At 44.1% G+C, this 16,739-nt stretch overlaps 3 protein-coding genes across 3 annotated transcripts; 1 reads left to right on the forward strand and 2 right to left on the reverse strand.

The window, feature by feature from the left end:
* The first annotated feature begins 3,261 nt into the window (after positions 1-3,261).
* LOC114583485 (olfactory receptor 6C74-like) lies at positions 3,262-4,236 on the forward strand. Its single transcript, XM_077917995.1, has one exon. It carries the CDS (start codon positions 3,289-3,291, stop codon positions 4,234-4,236), a length of 948 nt encoding a protein of 315 aa, XP_077774121.1. The 5' UTR covers positions 3,262-3,288.
* A 3,558-nt stretch (positions 4,237-7,794) lies between these two features.
* On the reverse strand, positions 7,795-8,763 carry LOC114583484 (olfactory receptor 6J1-like). Its single transcript, XM_028704799.2, has one exon. The coding sequence runs from the start codon at positions 8,761-8,763 to the stop codon at positions 7,795-7,797; it is 969 nt and encodes a 322-aa protein (XP_028560632.2).
* Positions 8,764-14,522: 5,759 nt separating this feature from the next.
* Positions 14,523-15,517, reverse strand: LOC114583483 (olfactory receptor 6J1-like). Its single transcript, XM_077917996.1, has 2 exons — positions 14,616-15,517; positions 14,523-14,580 (listed from the first exon to the last, which is right to left on the reverse strand). Exons 1-2 carry the CDS (start codon positions 15,515-15,517, stop codon positions 14,523-14,525), a joined length of 960 nt encoding a protein of 319 aa, XP_077774122.1.
* Positions 15,518-16,739: the final 1,222 nt, after the last annotated feature.

Below are 16,739 nucleotides of genomic sequence, written 5' to 3' on the forward strand. Positions count from 1 at the left end.
ACATAATACAATTCACTCTAGGCTTTGCACACATTGTTTTCCAGCAAGCTAATACAAAGATTAAAACTACAAAATGAAAAAGCAACAAAATAAGCACACACCAAAAGACTCCTAAAAGGAACAGATCATAAACTATCAAGGAGGTAAGTAAAGGTTGAGCACTATATTACATATTGGTTTGCATCTACAAAAATAATACGATGAAATACCTAAAAAGAACTTGCCAATGCACATGGAATGCACATCCAGAACCTATGACCCTTACAGACTAATATGTTACAAAATTAGCTTTATTCATCAGTTGTACAGTAGGTTTCCTGCTCCTCAGAGAATTAGAACAAACGTCTCTTGTGTAGCCTACCTAGTAAAGACCCAATATCTCTTATGCTTTGTGGTTAGGGATGTCAGCATGAACCACTATGTCTGAGAGGCTGATTCCATGTTCAGTCCTGATGCAAAGAGATGTAGAAATACATACAGTCATGCTGATAAGCTTATATGAAGCAAGGAAGCAAAGAATATTCAGGAAGGCATAGTCAACTGAGAAAAATGGGAAATGGGAAACCTATGTGTTCTAAACCAGGAGTAAATCCCCTATAATACCGAGCCTTGCTCTGTTAGAGTGTGCAGTTTTTAGCCTTTACCTTTGCTTGGGAAGCAAGCAGGAAATCAGCTTCAGCACAACTGAGTCTTGCATTTAAGATCCTTTAACAGCTGCAGCTTGCAAGTTCTAGGCACTCATCTACCATCTGCAGAAATCAGAGTCTAGGCACCATTCTGCAGAGGACCAAGGAGAATATGCTGAAGCCCTCTGGTGAGTGTGGATTGTAAGTGGTGAGTACTTTGCAGAGAACTCGTATCCGGATGGTGAATGGCTGTGTTATAAACAATATAACACTGCAACTCTCTTCTAACAACTTCTCCTTCTCTCTGTAAGATGCGCAGCTTGGGGCTAGGTTTCTGAGAGTTACATCTGAATTTATTATTATTATTATTATTATTATTATTATTATTATTATTATTATTATCCTCAGCTTACAACATAATAAAAACATCAATCCTTAAAAAGTTCCCTAAACAGGGCTGCCTTTTAGAAGAACAGATAGTTGTTTATTTCCTCGACATCTGATGGGAGGGCGTTCCACAAGGAGGGCGCCCCTATCGAGAAGGCCCTCTGTCTGGTTCCCTATAACCTGGCAGTAAGGGAACTGCCAGAAGGCCCTCAGCACTGGACCTCAGTGTCTAGGCTGAACGATGGGGGTGGAGACACTCCTTCAGGTATACTGGGCCAAGGCTGTTTAGGGCTTTAAAGGTCAGCACCAACACTTTGAATTGTGCTTGGAAATGTACTGGGAGTCAGTGAAGATCCTTTAGAACAGGTGTTATATGGTCCTGGCAGCCACTCCCAGTCACCTTCAAAGGTAGCCCTACATACAGCACATTGCAGTAGTCCAAGTGGAAGATAACCAGAGCATGTACCACTCTGGCAAGACAGTCTGCGGGCACGAAGGGTCTCAGCCTGCGAACCAAATGGAACTGGTAAACAGCTGCCCTGGACATAGAATTGACCTGTGTCTCCATGGACAGCTATGAGTCCAAAATTACTCCCAGGCTACACACCTGGTCTTTCAAGGGCACAGTTCAGGACCAGGGAGTCCTCCACACTCACCCACCCCCTGTCCCCCAAGAACAGTACTTCTGTCTTGTCAGAATTCAACCTCAATCTATTAGCTGCCATCCATCCGCCAACCGCATCAGCTACAACAGATAGTAAGTACAGTGGTACCTCGGGTTAAGTACTTAATTCGTTCCGGAGGTCCATTCTTAACCTGAAACTGTTCTTAACCTGAAGCACCACTTTAGCTCATGGGGCCTCCTGCAGCCGCCATGCCGACAGAGCCTGATTTCTGTTCTTATCCTGAAGCAAAGTTCTTAACCTTGAAGCACTATTTTTGGGTTAGCGGAGTATGTAACCTGAAGCATATGTAACCTGATGTGTATGTAACCTGAGGTACCACTGTAACTGTATATATTTCCCACTGCTATCATTACCAATCAAAAGGCAAGTGTGTATGATAAAATAATTTATTGAGATACAAATATTAAAAGATCTGATGACTGATTAGTGTTACAGAAGTGTATGCTTCTAGTTTTACAGTGTCTTATTGGTTACATACAGCACAGTGACTAATAACAATGCTGGGCCTCCTTTATTAAACTAACTTTGCCACCACCCAAACACTCTCCCAATATCTCACTGCAATTACCACACAATTGTTTCTCTGAACTGTCTCCCATTATTCACACTCCCTTTCAAATTCTTATCCAAGCACCACTCACTTCCCACATTCCAAGCAGACGCTCTTCCTCTCCCAACCAAACTCATACCCCAATTCATATATTATTGTTACCTACACATTTACTACTTAGTAGTTTACCATAGTTTCTGTAATATTATTACATAGCCGCACCATATTATTTACATAAATTCCAGATTTACAGTGCCCACATTTCTTCCTCCTTCCTCAAACAATTCAGCTGTGCTTGAAGAATCCATGCCAAAATAATTCATATTGAACTGCTGAAAAATGGGGACCTCATAACTTTACACTGGCACCAAAATTCACTGATACATGGAGACAACCAAAAATTTAGAGACAAACAACTGAGGGTCACAGTCCTCAGACATCTGGTTTGCCACTGTGGGAGAAAAAATATGATGGATTGCTTAGTGTCGCGAGGGAGCTGACAGGCAACACACTTAGCAAACAGTCAAGAGAAACCAGGCATGCAGCAAGCTTCTTCTTCAGTTCATATATTAGTATCAAGCAGAAACGCATGGAGTCTACTCCCTCCCTACTCCTCCAGTGTGGTGTAGTGGTTAAGAGTGGTAGTCACGTAATCTGGGGAACCGGGTTCGCGTCTCCGCTCCTCCACATGCAGCTGCTGGGTGACCTTGGGCCAGTCACACTTCTTTGAAGTCTCTCAGCCCCACTCACCTCACAGAGTGTTTGTTGTGTTGGAGGAAGGGAAAGGAGATTGTTAGCCACTTTGAGACTCCTGAAGGAGGAGTGAAAGGCGGGATATCAAATTCAAACTCTTCCTCATCCAGCCAGTCCCTGACACATAGAGACCTTGATTGGTTTCAGCAAGTCCATTCTTAAATATATGAGGAATTACTGTATTGATTTAATGGGAGTGAATCAACACTAAATGACTTCTGCTTTTGGAGAGGCCAGCCTTATTGACTCATTTTCCTTCACTTTGTTTTCAGAGAAGTGCCCAGAAATGAGGAACAACACTGTTGTGAGGGAATTCATACTCCTGGGCTTCAGTGACAAATGCTGGCTTGAAATCTTGATCTTTCTCCTGCTCTCCACCACGTATTTTCTGACCATATTGGGAAACACAGTGATTATTCTGATCACGCTGGTGAATAAGCAGCTCTACACCCCAATGTATTTCTTCCTCCGACATCTTGCAGTTGTGGACATTGGTTTCACCAGCACCGTCCTTCCAAAAGCTTTGACCAACATGGCCAATGGCCAACGGACTATCTCCCTACCTGGTTGTTTCATGCAGATGTATCTATACCTGGTTGTGGGAACCACAGAGTTTGCTCTGGCGGCGGTCATGTCCATTGACAGATATGTGGCTATCTGCAACCCTCTTCACTACTCAACCATAATGAATGGCCGAACCTGCTCATTGATGGTGCTCTGCTCTTGGGCTGGGGGATTTTTGCTTATCATGGCTCCAGCAATTACATTATTTCAAATGCCCTTTTGTGGTCCAAATGCCATGGACCATTTTTTCTGTGACATTGGGCCTCTGATTAAACTGGCATGCACAGATACAAGTCTTCTGGAACTCATGGTTCTCCTCACCGCTGTTCTTTCTCTCCTCGGGACCTTGGCTATAAACATTGTATCCTACATCAATATTATTTCCACCATCATGCGCATCCCATCAACTGCAGGGAGGCAAAAGGCTTTCTCCACTTGCGCTTCTCACAGCATCATGGTCTCTCTCGGCTACGGCAGTTGCATTTTCATGTACATAAAACCAAAAGGCGCCAATGAATTAATTTTCAACAAAGGGGTGGCTCTTCTGAACACTGTGGTGGCCCCTCTTCTCATCCCTTTCATATATTGCCTTAGGAACAGACAGGTCCAGGATGCCTTGAGAGGAACAACTAGGCAATTTGTTGGGAGGTTTTATAAGACTCCAAATTGATTTTGGGTAGGATTTGGCATCAAAATCAGGAACCTTTGGGTGCCGGCTGCAATAGGTAACCATTTCCATTAAATTCTGTTTTGTGGAACGGGTCACATTCACACCATGCATTTAAAGCAGTGTTGCACCTCTTTAAACTCCCATGGCTTCCCCTCAAAGTATCCCAGGAACTGTAGTATATTAAGGGTTCTTAGAGTTGTTAGGTGTCAGGGACTGTGCTGAGGAGGGCTACAATGAGGAGGCATGGTGGGAGCTACCGCCTCCCCCTGACCCTGAATCTCCCCAGGAGCAGGAGGACAGTATAGATGTAGAACAGTGGTTTGCAGAGGGGCATAGTTCAGAAGGGGAAAGCTGGGAAAATGGATGAAGAGCAGCTTGGAGAAGAAACACTGGAAGAGAGAGGGTTAACAGATTCACAGTTGTTGGATAGCATCCCCCTACCCTTCCCTCTCCACATTCTAGGAGAGCTGAGAAAATTGCTGAACAGAAAGTACAGCAACTACAGGCTCGGGTTACCAGACATAGGGGTGACGCAGATTGGGAGGGTGTGTGTGTGCGTGCGCGCGTGCGCGTGCGTGTGTGGCCTTAATTGGGAATACCGCCATTCTTAGTGGGAGACATTTGTTATCCCTCACTGTGATTCTTATAGAATTCAAACTAGTAAGAAGACTCCGCTCACTTTGTTTTGCTTATCTACTGCCAAGGGAGGAGGAAGCCGATTCCTTGAAGCCTGACATTAGGAGATCCCTTTTTCCCTTCCGGAGTGGTTTAACAACTCTTAACCCAGGAAGTGAGGGATGAGCCCATTTGAGAGCTAATGGAAGTCCTCACATTTATCAGTTGTGAATATTTTCTGTTGTAATCTTTGGAAGAATCAGGTCTTCTCTACACATTAGCAGTAAAAGCTGGGAGCTTTTTCTGAATGAATATTGTATGTGCTCAACAGAATTAGTGATGGGGAAAGAGTTTTTTCAGTTCACATTTCAAGATGAGCCCACCTAATTCACACTTTCTGAAATAATGTGAGAACCAAAACATGGCCATTCTTTGAAATTTGCACCTCCTTGAATTTGTTTGTATTGGATCCCTTGCTATTTTGTATTTATTTGGATATCTCAATCTAGTTATCTCTTTTGCCTTTGCTGATTAATAAATTTGGTTTAAAAAAAATAAAGCCAGAGGGAGGTTGCTTTTTAAAATCAACAAAAAAACAATTAACTCATAGTGAGTTCTTTCCTTGAATCTTACGGGATTACTTTCCAATTGTTCTAAAATTACCAAGTTAAAGAATGGGGCACTTTAAAAAGCTATGTTTTTAATCATGACTGATCGTGCTGCGGTGTCAGGCTGCGTTGTCAGCCAAGAATCAGAGAAATGATAGTTCTTACCAAGCAATTTATTCAATAATTCACAGAGAGTGAGGAAGGAATGCAGCCTTCCCTAATAATGGTGTTGCTGCAAATAAAGTCCCACCCCCCATGTGTCTTCCCTATTCTGCATCACCCCTGCATCGGCTAATCTGAGCTTTCTGCATCTGAGCTTTCTGTTCTACTACCTTCAGTGCACGCCTGGTCCTGGGAGGCGGGTCAGGTATGCTTTCCAAGGTCACTGAGTCTGTCAGCTGTCTCTCTCCTGGCGCTTCTTCTTCTTGCTGTTCCTCTTCCAATATTTCCCAGCTTCTGCCCTCTGCAGTGTTTTACTAAATACTCTTCTAAATCTATACTGTCCTCCTGTTCTCAGGAAGGTTCAGGAGAAAGGGGATTGGCCTCCACCATTCCTCCTCAGTCCAGCCCCTGACATGGGGTCACACATGTCTTGTGGCATGGATCCTGTCTCCCAACGTTGCAAGAAAAGGTGTGGAGGAGCACCCTGAGGGAAGAGTTGAGGCAGGCCTTCAACACTTCTGTTGGGATTCTGTCTTATCCTGGGAGTTGATGGTGTTCTTCAGCTCATCAGGGGGAGGAAGGACATCTAACTCTTCCAAGATAGGCAGAGTCTGGATGCAGTCAATGGCTGTGTCAGCAACCATGCTTTCCTGCGAGTACAGTTCTTGATAGAACCTTCAAGGAAGGAGAGTCCACAACCTTCCAAGGGAGTCCATTTCACTGTAGGACAGCTCTTACCCTCAGAAAGTTCCTCCTGTTGTTTAGTTAGAATCTCCTTTCTTGTAACTTGAAGCTATTGGTTTGAGTACTACCAACCAAATAATAATGATGATGATGATGATAATTTATTATTTATACCCTGCCCATCTGGCTGGGTTTCCCCAGCCACTCTGGGCGGCTTCCAATAGAATATTAAAACCAATACAGCACCCAACATTAAAAACTTCCCTAAACAGGGTCGCCTTCAGTTGTCTTTTAAAAGTAAGATCATTGCTTATTTCCTTGACATCTGCTGGGAGGACGTTCCACAGGGCAGGCGCCACCACTGAAAAGGCCCTCTGCCTGGTTCCCTGTAACCTCACTTTTCACAGTGAGGGAACCGCCAGAAGGCCCTCAGCGCTGGACCTCAGTGTCCGGGCTGGACAATGGGGGTGGAGACGCTCCTTCAGGTATTCAGGACCAAGGTAGTTTTAACAAACTGCTGGAAAAACCAGTTTTCCTGGGGCAATTCACAGTATATTCCAAGCACTTGAACAAAAATGTATTTCAGGTGTATTTGATTTTGCATTTCATATCATTACTTTACTTTATTCTCCTTTTACTCCAAGGAGTCAAGCAGAAATCAATTCATTAACTTATGTCTGAGTAGGGATATGATCTCAAGTCTCCCCATGCTTAGCTGGACTCTAACCCCTTCAACACACAAATCCGCTTTAAACTACATGCCAATAATCATTATCCTTCAACCAGGCTATATTTATTCCTGTAACCATGCGTGTGTGTGCTACTTTACAAAGCAGGAGGGCAGCACTTAGCTGCAAGGTCTAGGAAATGCATTCCTCTCTGTGTGCATTCTAATGTTGATTCATTATATGGATCAATAAATAGTATTAAATTCCAGGGATGGGCAGAAGGTATATTAGAATAGCTACTGTTAAATCTCTGGTTGATTTGTAGTAGTTCAGGCAAAGTTTCTGACTCTCGACTGTCTGAAAATAACAGCAGTTAAAAATCTCCTCCACCTTCTAAATCTGGCTACTGAAAAGGCATTATCATAGTTCAATGATATGTTCCACTCATACATAGTGTGTGGTTTGGGGAAAGTCCTGAAAATCAAAAAGAGAGGCTAGGAGAACCACATTTGTCTCCCAAGCCTGATGTACCTCACCCCTGCTAAACAAAATGCACCTGTCTTAGGACTATATAGTTCCCTCTTCATTTCAGAGAATGACGTTATGGTCCACTACAGTACATTTAGTTCAACTGTAAGGTATAAGTGCAGGTAAAATCACCACAATTCTTTCTATCATACAAAGTTTCTGGTGATCTTCTCACAAATGAACAAGGGCTTACATTGAAAAAGTGTAGCTGAAGACAGAATATTGAGGAATTGAACATGAGGGTCACTGGAAAGTTCCAGCTATGTACTGAAGTCAATGCTTTGCCCACAAAATTAAGCATGATTCATGAGCAACTTCCGAAGCTTCTGAGTCTCTGAAGCTTTGCCCTGACCAAAAATCCCTTGCAAGATGCCCTTGACCAAATCATTTCTCAGTGTATACACGAAAGGACTCAGGAATGGGTTGACTATGCTACTCAGTAATGCTGGAACCTTGCGAGCCCCCAAAGCAGATTTCTTAGATGGGATCACATACAGTAAGATGGAGATGCTTACAGCCATTAGGAACAAGGTGAGATGAGAGGCACATGTGTTGAAGGCCTTCTTCCTCCCAGTGTCAGTGGGTATGGCCAAAATGGTGGAGACAATGTACGCATAGGAGATGAGAGTTAGAACCAAGGAGCAGAGGATGACCATTGTTGACAGCAGAAAAGTGATTATCTGTATCAAGCCTGTATCGGTACAGGATAGTTTCAGCAGAGGCTCACTGTCACAGAAGAAGTGGTCAATGACATGGGACTTGCAATAGGAGAACTTGGTGATCATGATGGTTGGATAGAGGACAGAGATGAACCCACCCAGCCAGCAGACCAATACCAATTGGACACAAACCTGGCCATTCATAATGATGGGGTAACGTAATGGGTTGCATATGGCTACATAACGGTCATAGGACATGGACGTCAAGAGGAAGTACTCCACTGTGGCCAAAAAGAAGTAGAAGTAGGATTGGGCCATGCAGCTAGCAAAAGAAATGGTCTTGGCTCCAGAAAGAAGGCCCCTTAGCAAGCTCGGAACAGTCACAGTCGAAAAAGCAAGGTCCAGGATGGAGAGGTTGCCAAGGAAGAAGTACATGGGTGTATGGAGGCTGCTGTTGGTGGAGGTAATGAACAGAACGACCATGTTACCCAACAGTGTCAAGATGTACACAGCTATGAGAACTGTTGCCAGCAGAATCTCTGCTTCACGTTGCATTAGAAAACCTATCAGGATGAAGTCTTCATATCCGGTGCGGTTTCCCATCTCTAATCTTTCAAAACAAAACAAAACAAAACACACACACACACAAACAAACACAAAGAGAATTTGCTCCATAAATTGGCATGCAACAGCAATCTAATTAATTTCTAGCGCAGATTTGAGTTTCAAAGAGTTGGAAGGGACTTCAGAAATCTTGTAGACCAACTGCCTGCTGATGTAGGCTATGTGTTGCTACACCATGCCTGAAAGGCTGTCGTCCAGCATCTGCCTAAAAGTTTCTAATGAAATCTGGGAGCCCATGGAATCATATACAGATTCAGCTGCTTAAATTTCAAATACAGTTTTAAGGATTGTATATCAGCATTGAAAACTACTTCTTCCTCCCTCCTCATCCCCCATCTACAACCACAACCTGATGATCTGCAGCAGGGGTTTGCAGATTTCTGACTTGTCAGATCTATTTTGGATGACGATGATGATGAACTATAATCCTAAGATCTACCAAGCAGAACCAGGTGGAAAAGACTTTCAAATAGACTGAGAGACCATGGTGCCTCTGAGTGGAACTGAGCTAAACTGAGAAGTACTCTCTTGGTTAGCTTTCTTCATTTCCACAGTCCAATTCAGCAGAAGAAGCGATTTTGTTGCTCTCGGTGCCCAATGATTGGGAGTTTGAAACCCTTTCTGGTCTACTGCAAATCAGCTACACAACTCCCAGTAGCTCATGATCAACCTTATTTTAGGGTTGCCATGTTTTAAATTTTTAAAAATGAAAATCCAGACAGAAAAGTTGTTGAGCCATTTTTATGGGAAATCAGCAAAAATGACACTGTTGACATGGGTTGCTATACGTCCAGATTTTGCCAGATATTTCTGCCGATTTCCACCCAGACACAGCTACCAACTACAATAGTCCATATACGTCCGGGGAATTTCAGATATGTGGCACCCCGACTGATTTGTTCACTGATTATGGTTTTAAATCTGTAAGACAATTGACCCAAGAGGCTTAGAGAGGACAACAGGAGCAGGGGACCGTGGCATATAAGCCAAACTTTACAAAGTGACTTCTGATTTGTCCTGAAAACAAAGTAATACCCTTTTTGTGCACATTCTCTCCCATTATCAACATGTTTGTACACTTTTTTTTTGTTTAGTAGAACCCTCCAGATTATTCACACAAGAAAGACTAGCCTCATCCTACAATATAAATGGAAGGCAACTTGCCTGAAAAAGTGAAAAACGGCTGTGTAAAAATACTCACTTTAGCATATGAACAAGATGCAGTCTGATGTTCCTTTTAGTCCCATTTCATTTAATGAGAGACCCTAGGTGCTCTTCTTCTTTGCTGTATCCATCTAGTGGTGAATGACCATCTATCCTCTTTTTAATTGTCTAACAGCACATTCGTAAGACTCAGAAGTAAGTCCCCCTGAGTTCGAAATGACTTTGCTGAATCACTGCATTGAAAGGAAGGAACCTCAAAGGTCATTTGGTCTTCTGCCCTTGTGGCTGAAGTGTCACACTTCCCACAAACCACTTCATGTAGTATTAGCTTAATCTACCATTAGCTTAATCCATTTTGGAAGCATATAGAAATGGCAATATTGTTGTTCCAGGGAAACAACTGAGACAGCATGAAACGGTCAGTCCGCACTTTCCCTGCTTATCAGTGTTTTAAGCATGAATTTTGGGGAGCTTAAATGAACATTTTCTTCAATAAGAGATCACAACATGTGGGGGTGTTTTCCTCCTAAAATACAAATGCTGTTTGTGTGGAGTTGATTGATAGAAAATGTATAAGCAGAATGGATTGGAAGGAAAGGGAATGAGACAGGAAAAGGCCCACTTACTAACAGGAGAGAAATTATTCCAAAAAGTATTTAAAGGAAAAATGGGAAGTGAGGTGAGTCCACAAGTTGAACAAGAAGTCAATGTTCAATTTGCACTCTACAGAAAAATCTGAAGCTTCTTCTCACCCAAAATCTCATCCCTCCTCCCCTCCTGCAGCCTACTTTCTCAATCCGTTGTGTGTTCACTTTCCTAAGATGATTCTATTCATCTTCTCTAGGGATGCAATCAGAAGAACATTCCAAGGCAAGGCTTACTTGTTAACAGGAAGCTAAGGGATTCCATTATTTGTCACCCTACAAGGTGAAGCACATCTACCACTGAATTTAATGAGACTTCAGGACAGAAGTTCAGTGGTAGGGCACATATTGTGCATGCTAAAGGTCCCAGGTTTTGCCCCTTGGGATCTCCTGACAGGGCTGGCGTTAGAGTTATGGTTATGGTTGCATTGGAGCAAGGAGAAAACCTCTTTCTGAAGCTTTGGGAATCTTTTGCCAATCACTGTGGGCAATACTGAGCCAGATGGACCAAGGATCTGACTTGGTGAAAGGCAGCTTCCTGTATTTCTATGCTTTTTAGCAAATTTGTATATTTTCCAGTCATCATGCCAAGGCTTGCATCTACGTAGTTCCCGCACTGTGTCTATACATAACAAAAATTCTGAATTTTATTATTTCCTTTCTTATGCGTACGTTCTGCCTTTCTTCCATCATGGAATCCAAGGTGGTGTGTGCATATGGTTCTCAAGTGGTAATCCATCTAACCACTGACCAGACACAGACCTACTTAGTTTCAGTGGTGGTATCATGTGCCTTCATATGGTATTGCCCTTGATTAAAAAAACACAAAAACTACAAAGTTATATGCAGCTGCATCAGACCAAAATTCCTGTTAGAAGAAGAAGAGGAGTTTGGATTTGATATCCCGCTTTATCACTACCCGAAGGAGTCTCAAAGCGGCTAACATTCTTCTTTCCCTTCCTCCCCCACAACAAACACTGAGAGACTTCAAAGAAGTGTGACTAGCCCAAGGTCACCCAGCAGCTGCATGTGGAGGAGCGGAGACGCGAACCCGGTTCCCCAGATTACAAGTCTACTGCTCTTAAGCACTACACCACACTGGCTCTCCACACTGGCTTGATGGATCAGTGTTAGAACATTGATCCATCAAGCTCAGTGTTGTCTTCAATGAGCACCTGTCAGTCAGTGAAGACAATTCTGAACTAGATGGACCAACGACCTGTCTCAGAATAAGACAGCTTCCTGTGTAGCCCATAATCTTGTGGCCTACACTGAGTAGTCCAGGGATGGGGGACCTTTTTCAGCCCAAAGATCACGTGCAATTCTGGGCAACCATCTCAGGGCCACATAACAATGATGCGTCAGCTAGGAGTGTTAAGTGGATGGAGCTAAGAATGTTAATTTTACCACTGTACACACAGACACCTCCATCCTCCATCCAGTTTACCAAGAGACTTTATCAGGGTTCAGGGATACATTGTAGCTGGGGGGAAACACTCAAGAAGGTTGTGAAGCAGGATTGGTTAGGGGGGTGGCCTGAAAATAGTCCTAAGGGCCAGAAAGGGACATGAAGCGCTGCTGTCAGTCATTGGGCCTGAGGTTCACCATCCCTGGACTCTGCCTCAGCAACAATACTCTTTTGTTGTTCTGTGATTTCCCTCCCTCATATCCTTATGAAGCAATCTAAAAACCACTTGTCACACCAGTGAGCTCCAGAAGTTTAGTATTTTGTGAAAAAGTATTTTATCTGGTATGTTCTAAATCTGCTACCAGTCAATATCAGGGTGACCTAGGGTGTTATAGCAGTGTCCTTACCCAGGAGAAGCCTAGTCATGGTCAGTTCATTTATATAAGGCAGTGTTTCCCAACCGGTGTTCCGCGGCACACTACTGTGCCGTCAGACATTGGCTGGTGTGCCGTGGGAGGGAGGCGGGCGAGTCGGGCGGTGAGAGGCGGCGGCGGCGAGGATCCGCGTCGAGCCGGGGGCGGCTCCGCGGTGGTGGTGCCGAGCGGCGGGGCAGCGCGTGCAAAAGGGAGGAGCGCGAGACAGCGGAGGAGGAGGAGGCTGGCATGTCCGGGCAGCAGCAGCAACAACAGCAGCAGCAACTCCCGGCGACGGCTCCTCAAGCCCCGCCGCCGCCCCCTCCTCCGCCCGCTATCGCCGCCACCACCACAACAGCCGCCGCCGCCTCAGTTGCCGCCGTCCCTCAGTCCCTCGCTCTGCTGCCTCCTCCCACCCCCAAAGCTTGGAGGTTCCCCGGCAAGGGGGAGGGGAAAAAACTTTCACTTTCGTGCGTCCCTCCCGGCGTGACGCTGCGCGCTGACGTCACGGGGCGGGGCTTTAATGGTGGTGTGCCGTGAGATTTTTTTTCAGTAAACAGGTGTGCCGTTGCCCAAAAAAGTTTGGGAAACACTGATATAAGGGATAGAGTACTGGTGGCCCCCTAAATGTTGCTCCCGCAATCCCTGACCACCAGGTCAAACTGACTGGTACTGATGAGAGCTCATGTCCAACAATGTAAGCAGGTCCACAAGTTCAGCTTCCTTAATTTATATACCTCATTTCACACATGCATCATGCTCAAAGTGTTTTGTTTTTTTAATAAAAAATAGAGAATTTAACTTCATCTGCTATTGCGTTTCATTTCATTCTCTCCCTGATCCTCTGAGTCACCTCCAAACTTGTTTAAAAGGCCCTTTTTTCCCCACCATGGATCTCAAATTTTTGAGTACAGTGGTACCTTGGGTTACAGATGCTTCAGGTTACAGACGCATCAGGTTACAGACTCCGCTAACCCAGAAATAGTACCTCGGGTTAAGAACTTTGCTTCAGGATGAGAACAGAAATTTTGGGGCGGCGGCAGCAGCAGGAGGCCCCATTAGCTAAAGTGGTACCTCAGGTTAAGAACAGCTTCAGGTTAAGAACGGACCTCCAGAACGAATTAAGTTCTTAACCCGAGGTACCACTGTAATCAACACCTTGTACTGCCTCAACACATCTTTCAGTTCCTGCTTCACAGTGTCATTTTTCAATGTTTCCTCAGCACCCCAACCCAGAAGAAGCCTGATTGTAGTCAGTTTATTCATATCAGGGACAGGGAACATGTGGCCCTCTAAATGTTGCTCCCACAATCCCTGATCACTGGAGCCTTATTGACCATCACTGATGAGAATTTGTGCCAGGCAACGTCAACTAGTCCACAAGTTCACCTTTCTCGAGTTACGTACTGCATTTCACACAGATTCACCATGTTTAAAGTGGGGGGTATTTTTAAAAGGAAATAGAGATTTCCAAACAATATGAAACACCTTATATATATATATTAATAAATGCATTCCAAACACCATTGTATTTATCCATATACCATCTGTGTCTAAAAGCAATCCATTCATACGTTGCAAGAGTTGTCATACCGTTGGTCCGTTGTTCAAAGGGGACCATGGTATTATCTTTCCAATCATAGACTCAAGGAGTTGAAAGGGGCCCAAGGCTCTCATCTAGTCCAAACCCCTGCAATGATCAATATCAGTCTTTGGCAGAAGTTAGAGCATGGAGAGTCCACCTACATTTATATGCTGTCAAATTTCAAATAATTGGTGTATGGTTTAAAATAATAATATTTGAGAATTTTAAATCCCCCCTCCAAAATGGTATATATACAGTATTACTTATAAACCTATATTTTGTATCCTATCACAATTTCAAGTTTTCTTCTTTTTCTTTTTGTCGTTTTTCTTTTCTATTCATTCACTTTATTTTCTTGCTGAAAAGTTTCAATAAAGCATAAAAAATAAAAATTACACAAATAAAATAGAGAATTTATCTACATCTGCCATTGCCTCTCCTCCCTTCAATCACAGTGACTACACAGTTACTCCCAAACAAAACAACTGGATGTTGTTTTAGCTTCTTCCATTTTCCCCTTGTGCCTATGAATCACCTCCAAACTTACTTAAATCGGCCTTTTCTTTTGCAAGGAGCCCCAAGCTTTTTGAGTGACCAACACCTTGTATTGTCTCAACACATCTTTCAGTGCCTGCTTCACAGTGTCATTTTTCAATGTGAAGATAAATGGGTTCAGAAAGGGGCAGACGATGGTGGTGAGAACGGCAGGCACTTTGTGAACTTCCAAGGTCTCTTTCTGAGAAGGTGTAACATAGATGAAGATGCTGATGCTGCAGGAGATGGAGATTATGGTCAGGTGTGAAGCACAGGTGTTGAAAGCCTTGGCCCGGCCAGTGGTGCTGGAGATGTGCATTACCGCTGAGATGATGAACATGTAGGAAAACAGAGTCACAGTTAATGAGCATATGATGACAACAGCAGACAGAAAAAAGTCCATCAGCTCAATGAAACTGGTATCGCTGCACGACAGTTCCAGCAGTGGACCGCTGTCACAAAAGAAATGATTGATGACGTTGGACCTACAGAATGACAATCTGGTGATCAGGATGGTGGGAAAGAGGACCGAGAGGAATCCACCCAGCCAGGAACCCACCAGCATTTGAATGCACACCTGGCTGTTCATAATGGCATGATACTGCAGGGGCCTGCAAATGGCAGCATATCGGTCAAAGGACATGGAAGTCAAGAGGATGAACTCCACCGTGCCCAGAAAGAAGTAGAAATAGGATTGGGTCATGCAGCCAGCAAAAGAAATGGATTTGTCGTTGGAAAAGAGGTTCCACAGCAACTGTGGGCTGATGGCCGAGGTGAAGAAGATATCTAGGGCAGCAAAGTTGCCAAGGAAGAAGTACATTGGGGTGTGGAGCCGGGTGTCCACCAACACCACAAAGAGGATGACCATGTTGCCCAGCACGGTCACAACGTAGAGGACCAAAAAGAAGAGGGCGAGAAGGATCTCTTCATGGCGGTCAATGGAGAAGCCCAGCAGGATGAATTCAGACACGCTCTGGTTCTCCATCAGACTTTCCACTCGTCACTCTCAGCACATTTTCTTGAAGGAACAGTAGAATGGTGAGAGTCAGAACTTTGAACCCAAAACACAGGTGGTGCTTTACAATCCTTATTCACCTTTCCCACCACACTTTTTAGGCATTTATTTGGGATGGGATATAAATCTACTAAATGACTAATCAAATACACAATTATGACAAACATGAACATTTACTTACTGAAGCAAGCAAAAATCCAGTCATGTCCAATACTGGATTTGTAGGCATGGTTGCAAGGAAGATGCTTCTAGATACTCAATGTTATTTTGTGTTCTGTCAAGAAACCTGCTGTCTGTCTATCAAACTGGATTTGTAAAATACTCCATTCTTCAACCCTCTTTAATCTCAGCTGTCCATGTTTTCTTAAAAGATGAACTCTACTGAAAAATCTTCCTCCTGCCATGCTCTGTGGCAAGTAACCCACCCATTTGTAGTTAGAATTGAATTGTTCCCAATGTGTGCAAATGAGAGAGGACAGGTTTGAGGAATCCCATTTAGTAATGCATTGAGAGTCTGAAATCATTAGTGGGGCTCTAGAGAGACAGACTCCAGGGATATTGTTAGAATAATTCTCTAATACAAAGGTTGATGTGACAGACTTAAAGGGACGTGGGTGGCACTGTGGGTAAAAGCCTCAGCGCCTAGGGCTTGCCGATCGAAAGGTCGGCGGTTCGAATCCCCGCGGCGGGGTGCGCTCCCGCTGCTCGGTCCCAGCGCCTGCCAACCTAGCAGTTCGAAAGCACCCCCGGGTGCAAGTAGATAAATAGGGACCACTTACTAGCGGGAAGGTAAATGGCGTTTCCGTGTGTGGCTCTGGCTTGCCAGAGCAGCGATGTCACGCTGGCCACGTGACCCGGAAGTGTCTCCGGACAGCGCTGGCCCCCGGCCTCTTGAGTGAGATGGGCGCACAACCCTAGAGTCTGTCAAGACTGGCCCATACGGGCAGGGGTACCTTTACCTTTTAGAGAGACAGACTCCAGGGATATTGTTAGAATAATTCTCTAATACAAAGGTTGATGTGGTAGTCGATGAAATGGGAATTTCATTTAGTTCTTTTGAACCAGTTCCTTTCTAATGAAATCATCATCATCATCATCATCATCATCATCATCATCCTATTCTTCCTTTTATCAATGTACTGTGTTGGAATGAGTGTTCAATTTCAGGTGGAGAGTTCTGGACTCAAAAAAA

Source organism: Podarcis muralis, chromosome 13 (genome assembly GCF_964188315.1).
Source record: "Podarcis muralis chromosome 13, rPodMur119.hap1.1, whole genome shotgun sequence".
NCBI lineage: Eukaryota > Metazoa > Chordata > Lepidosauria > Squamata > Lacertidae > Podarcis > Podarcis muralis.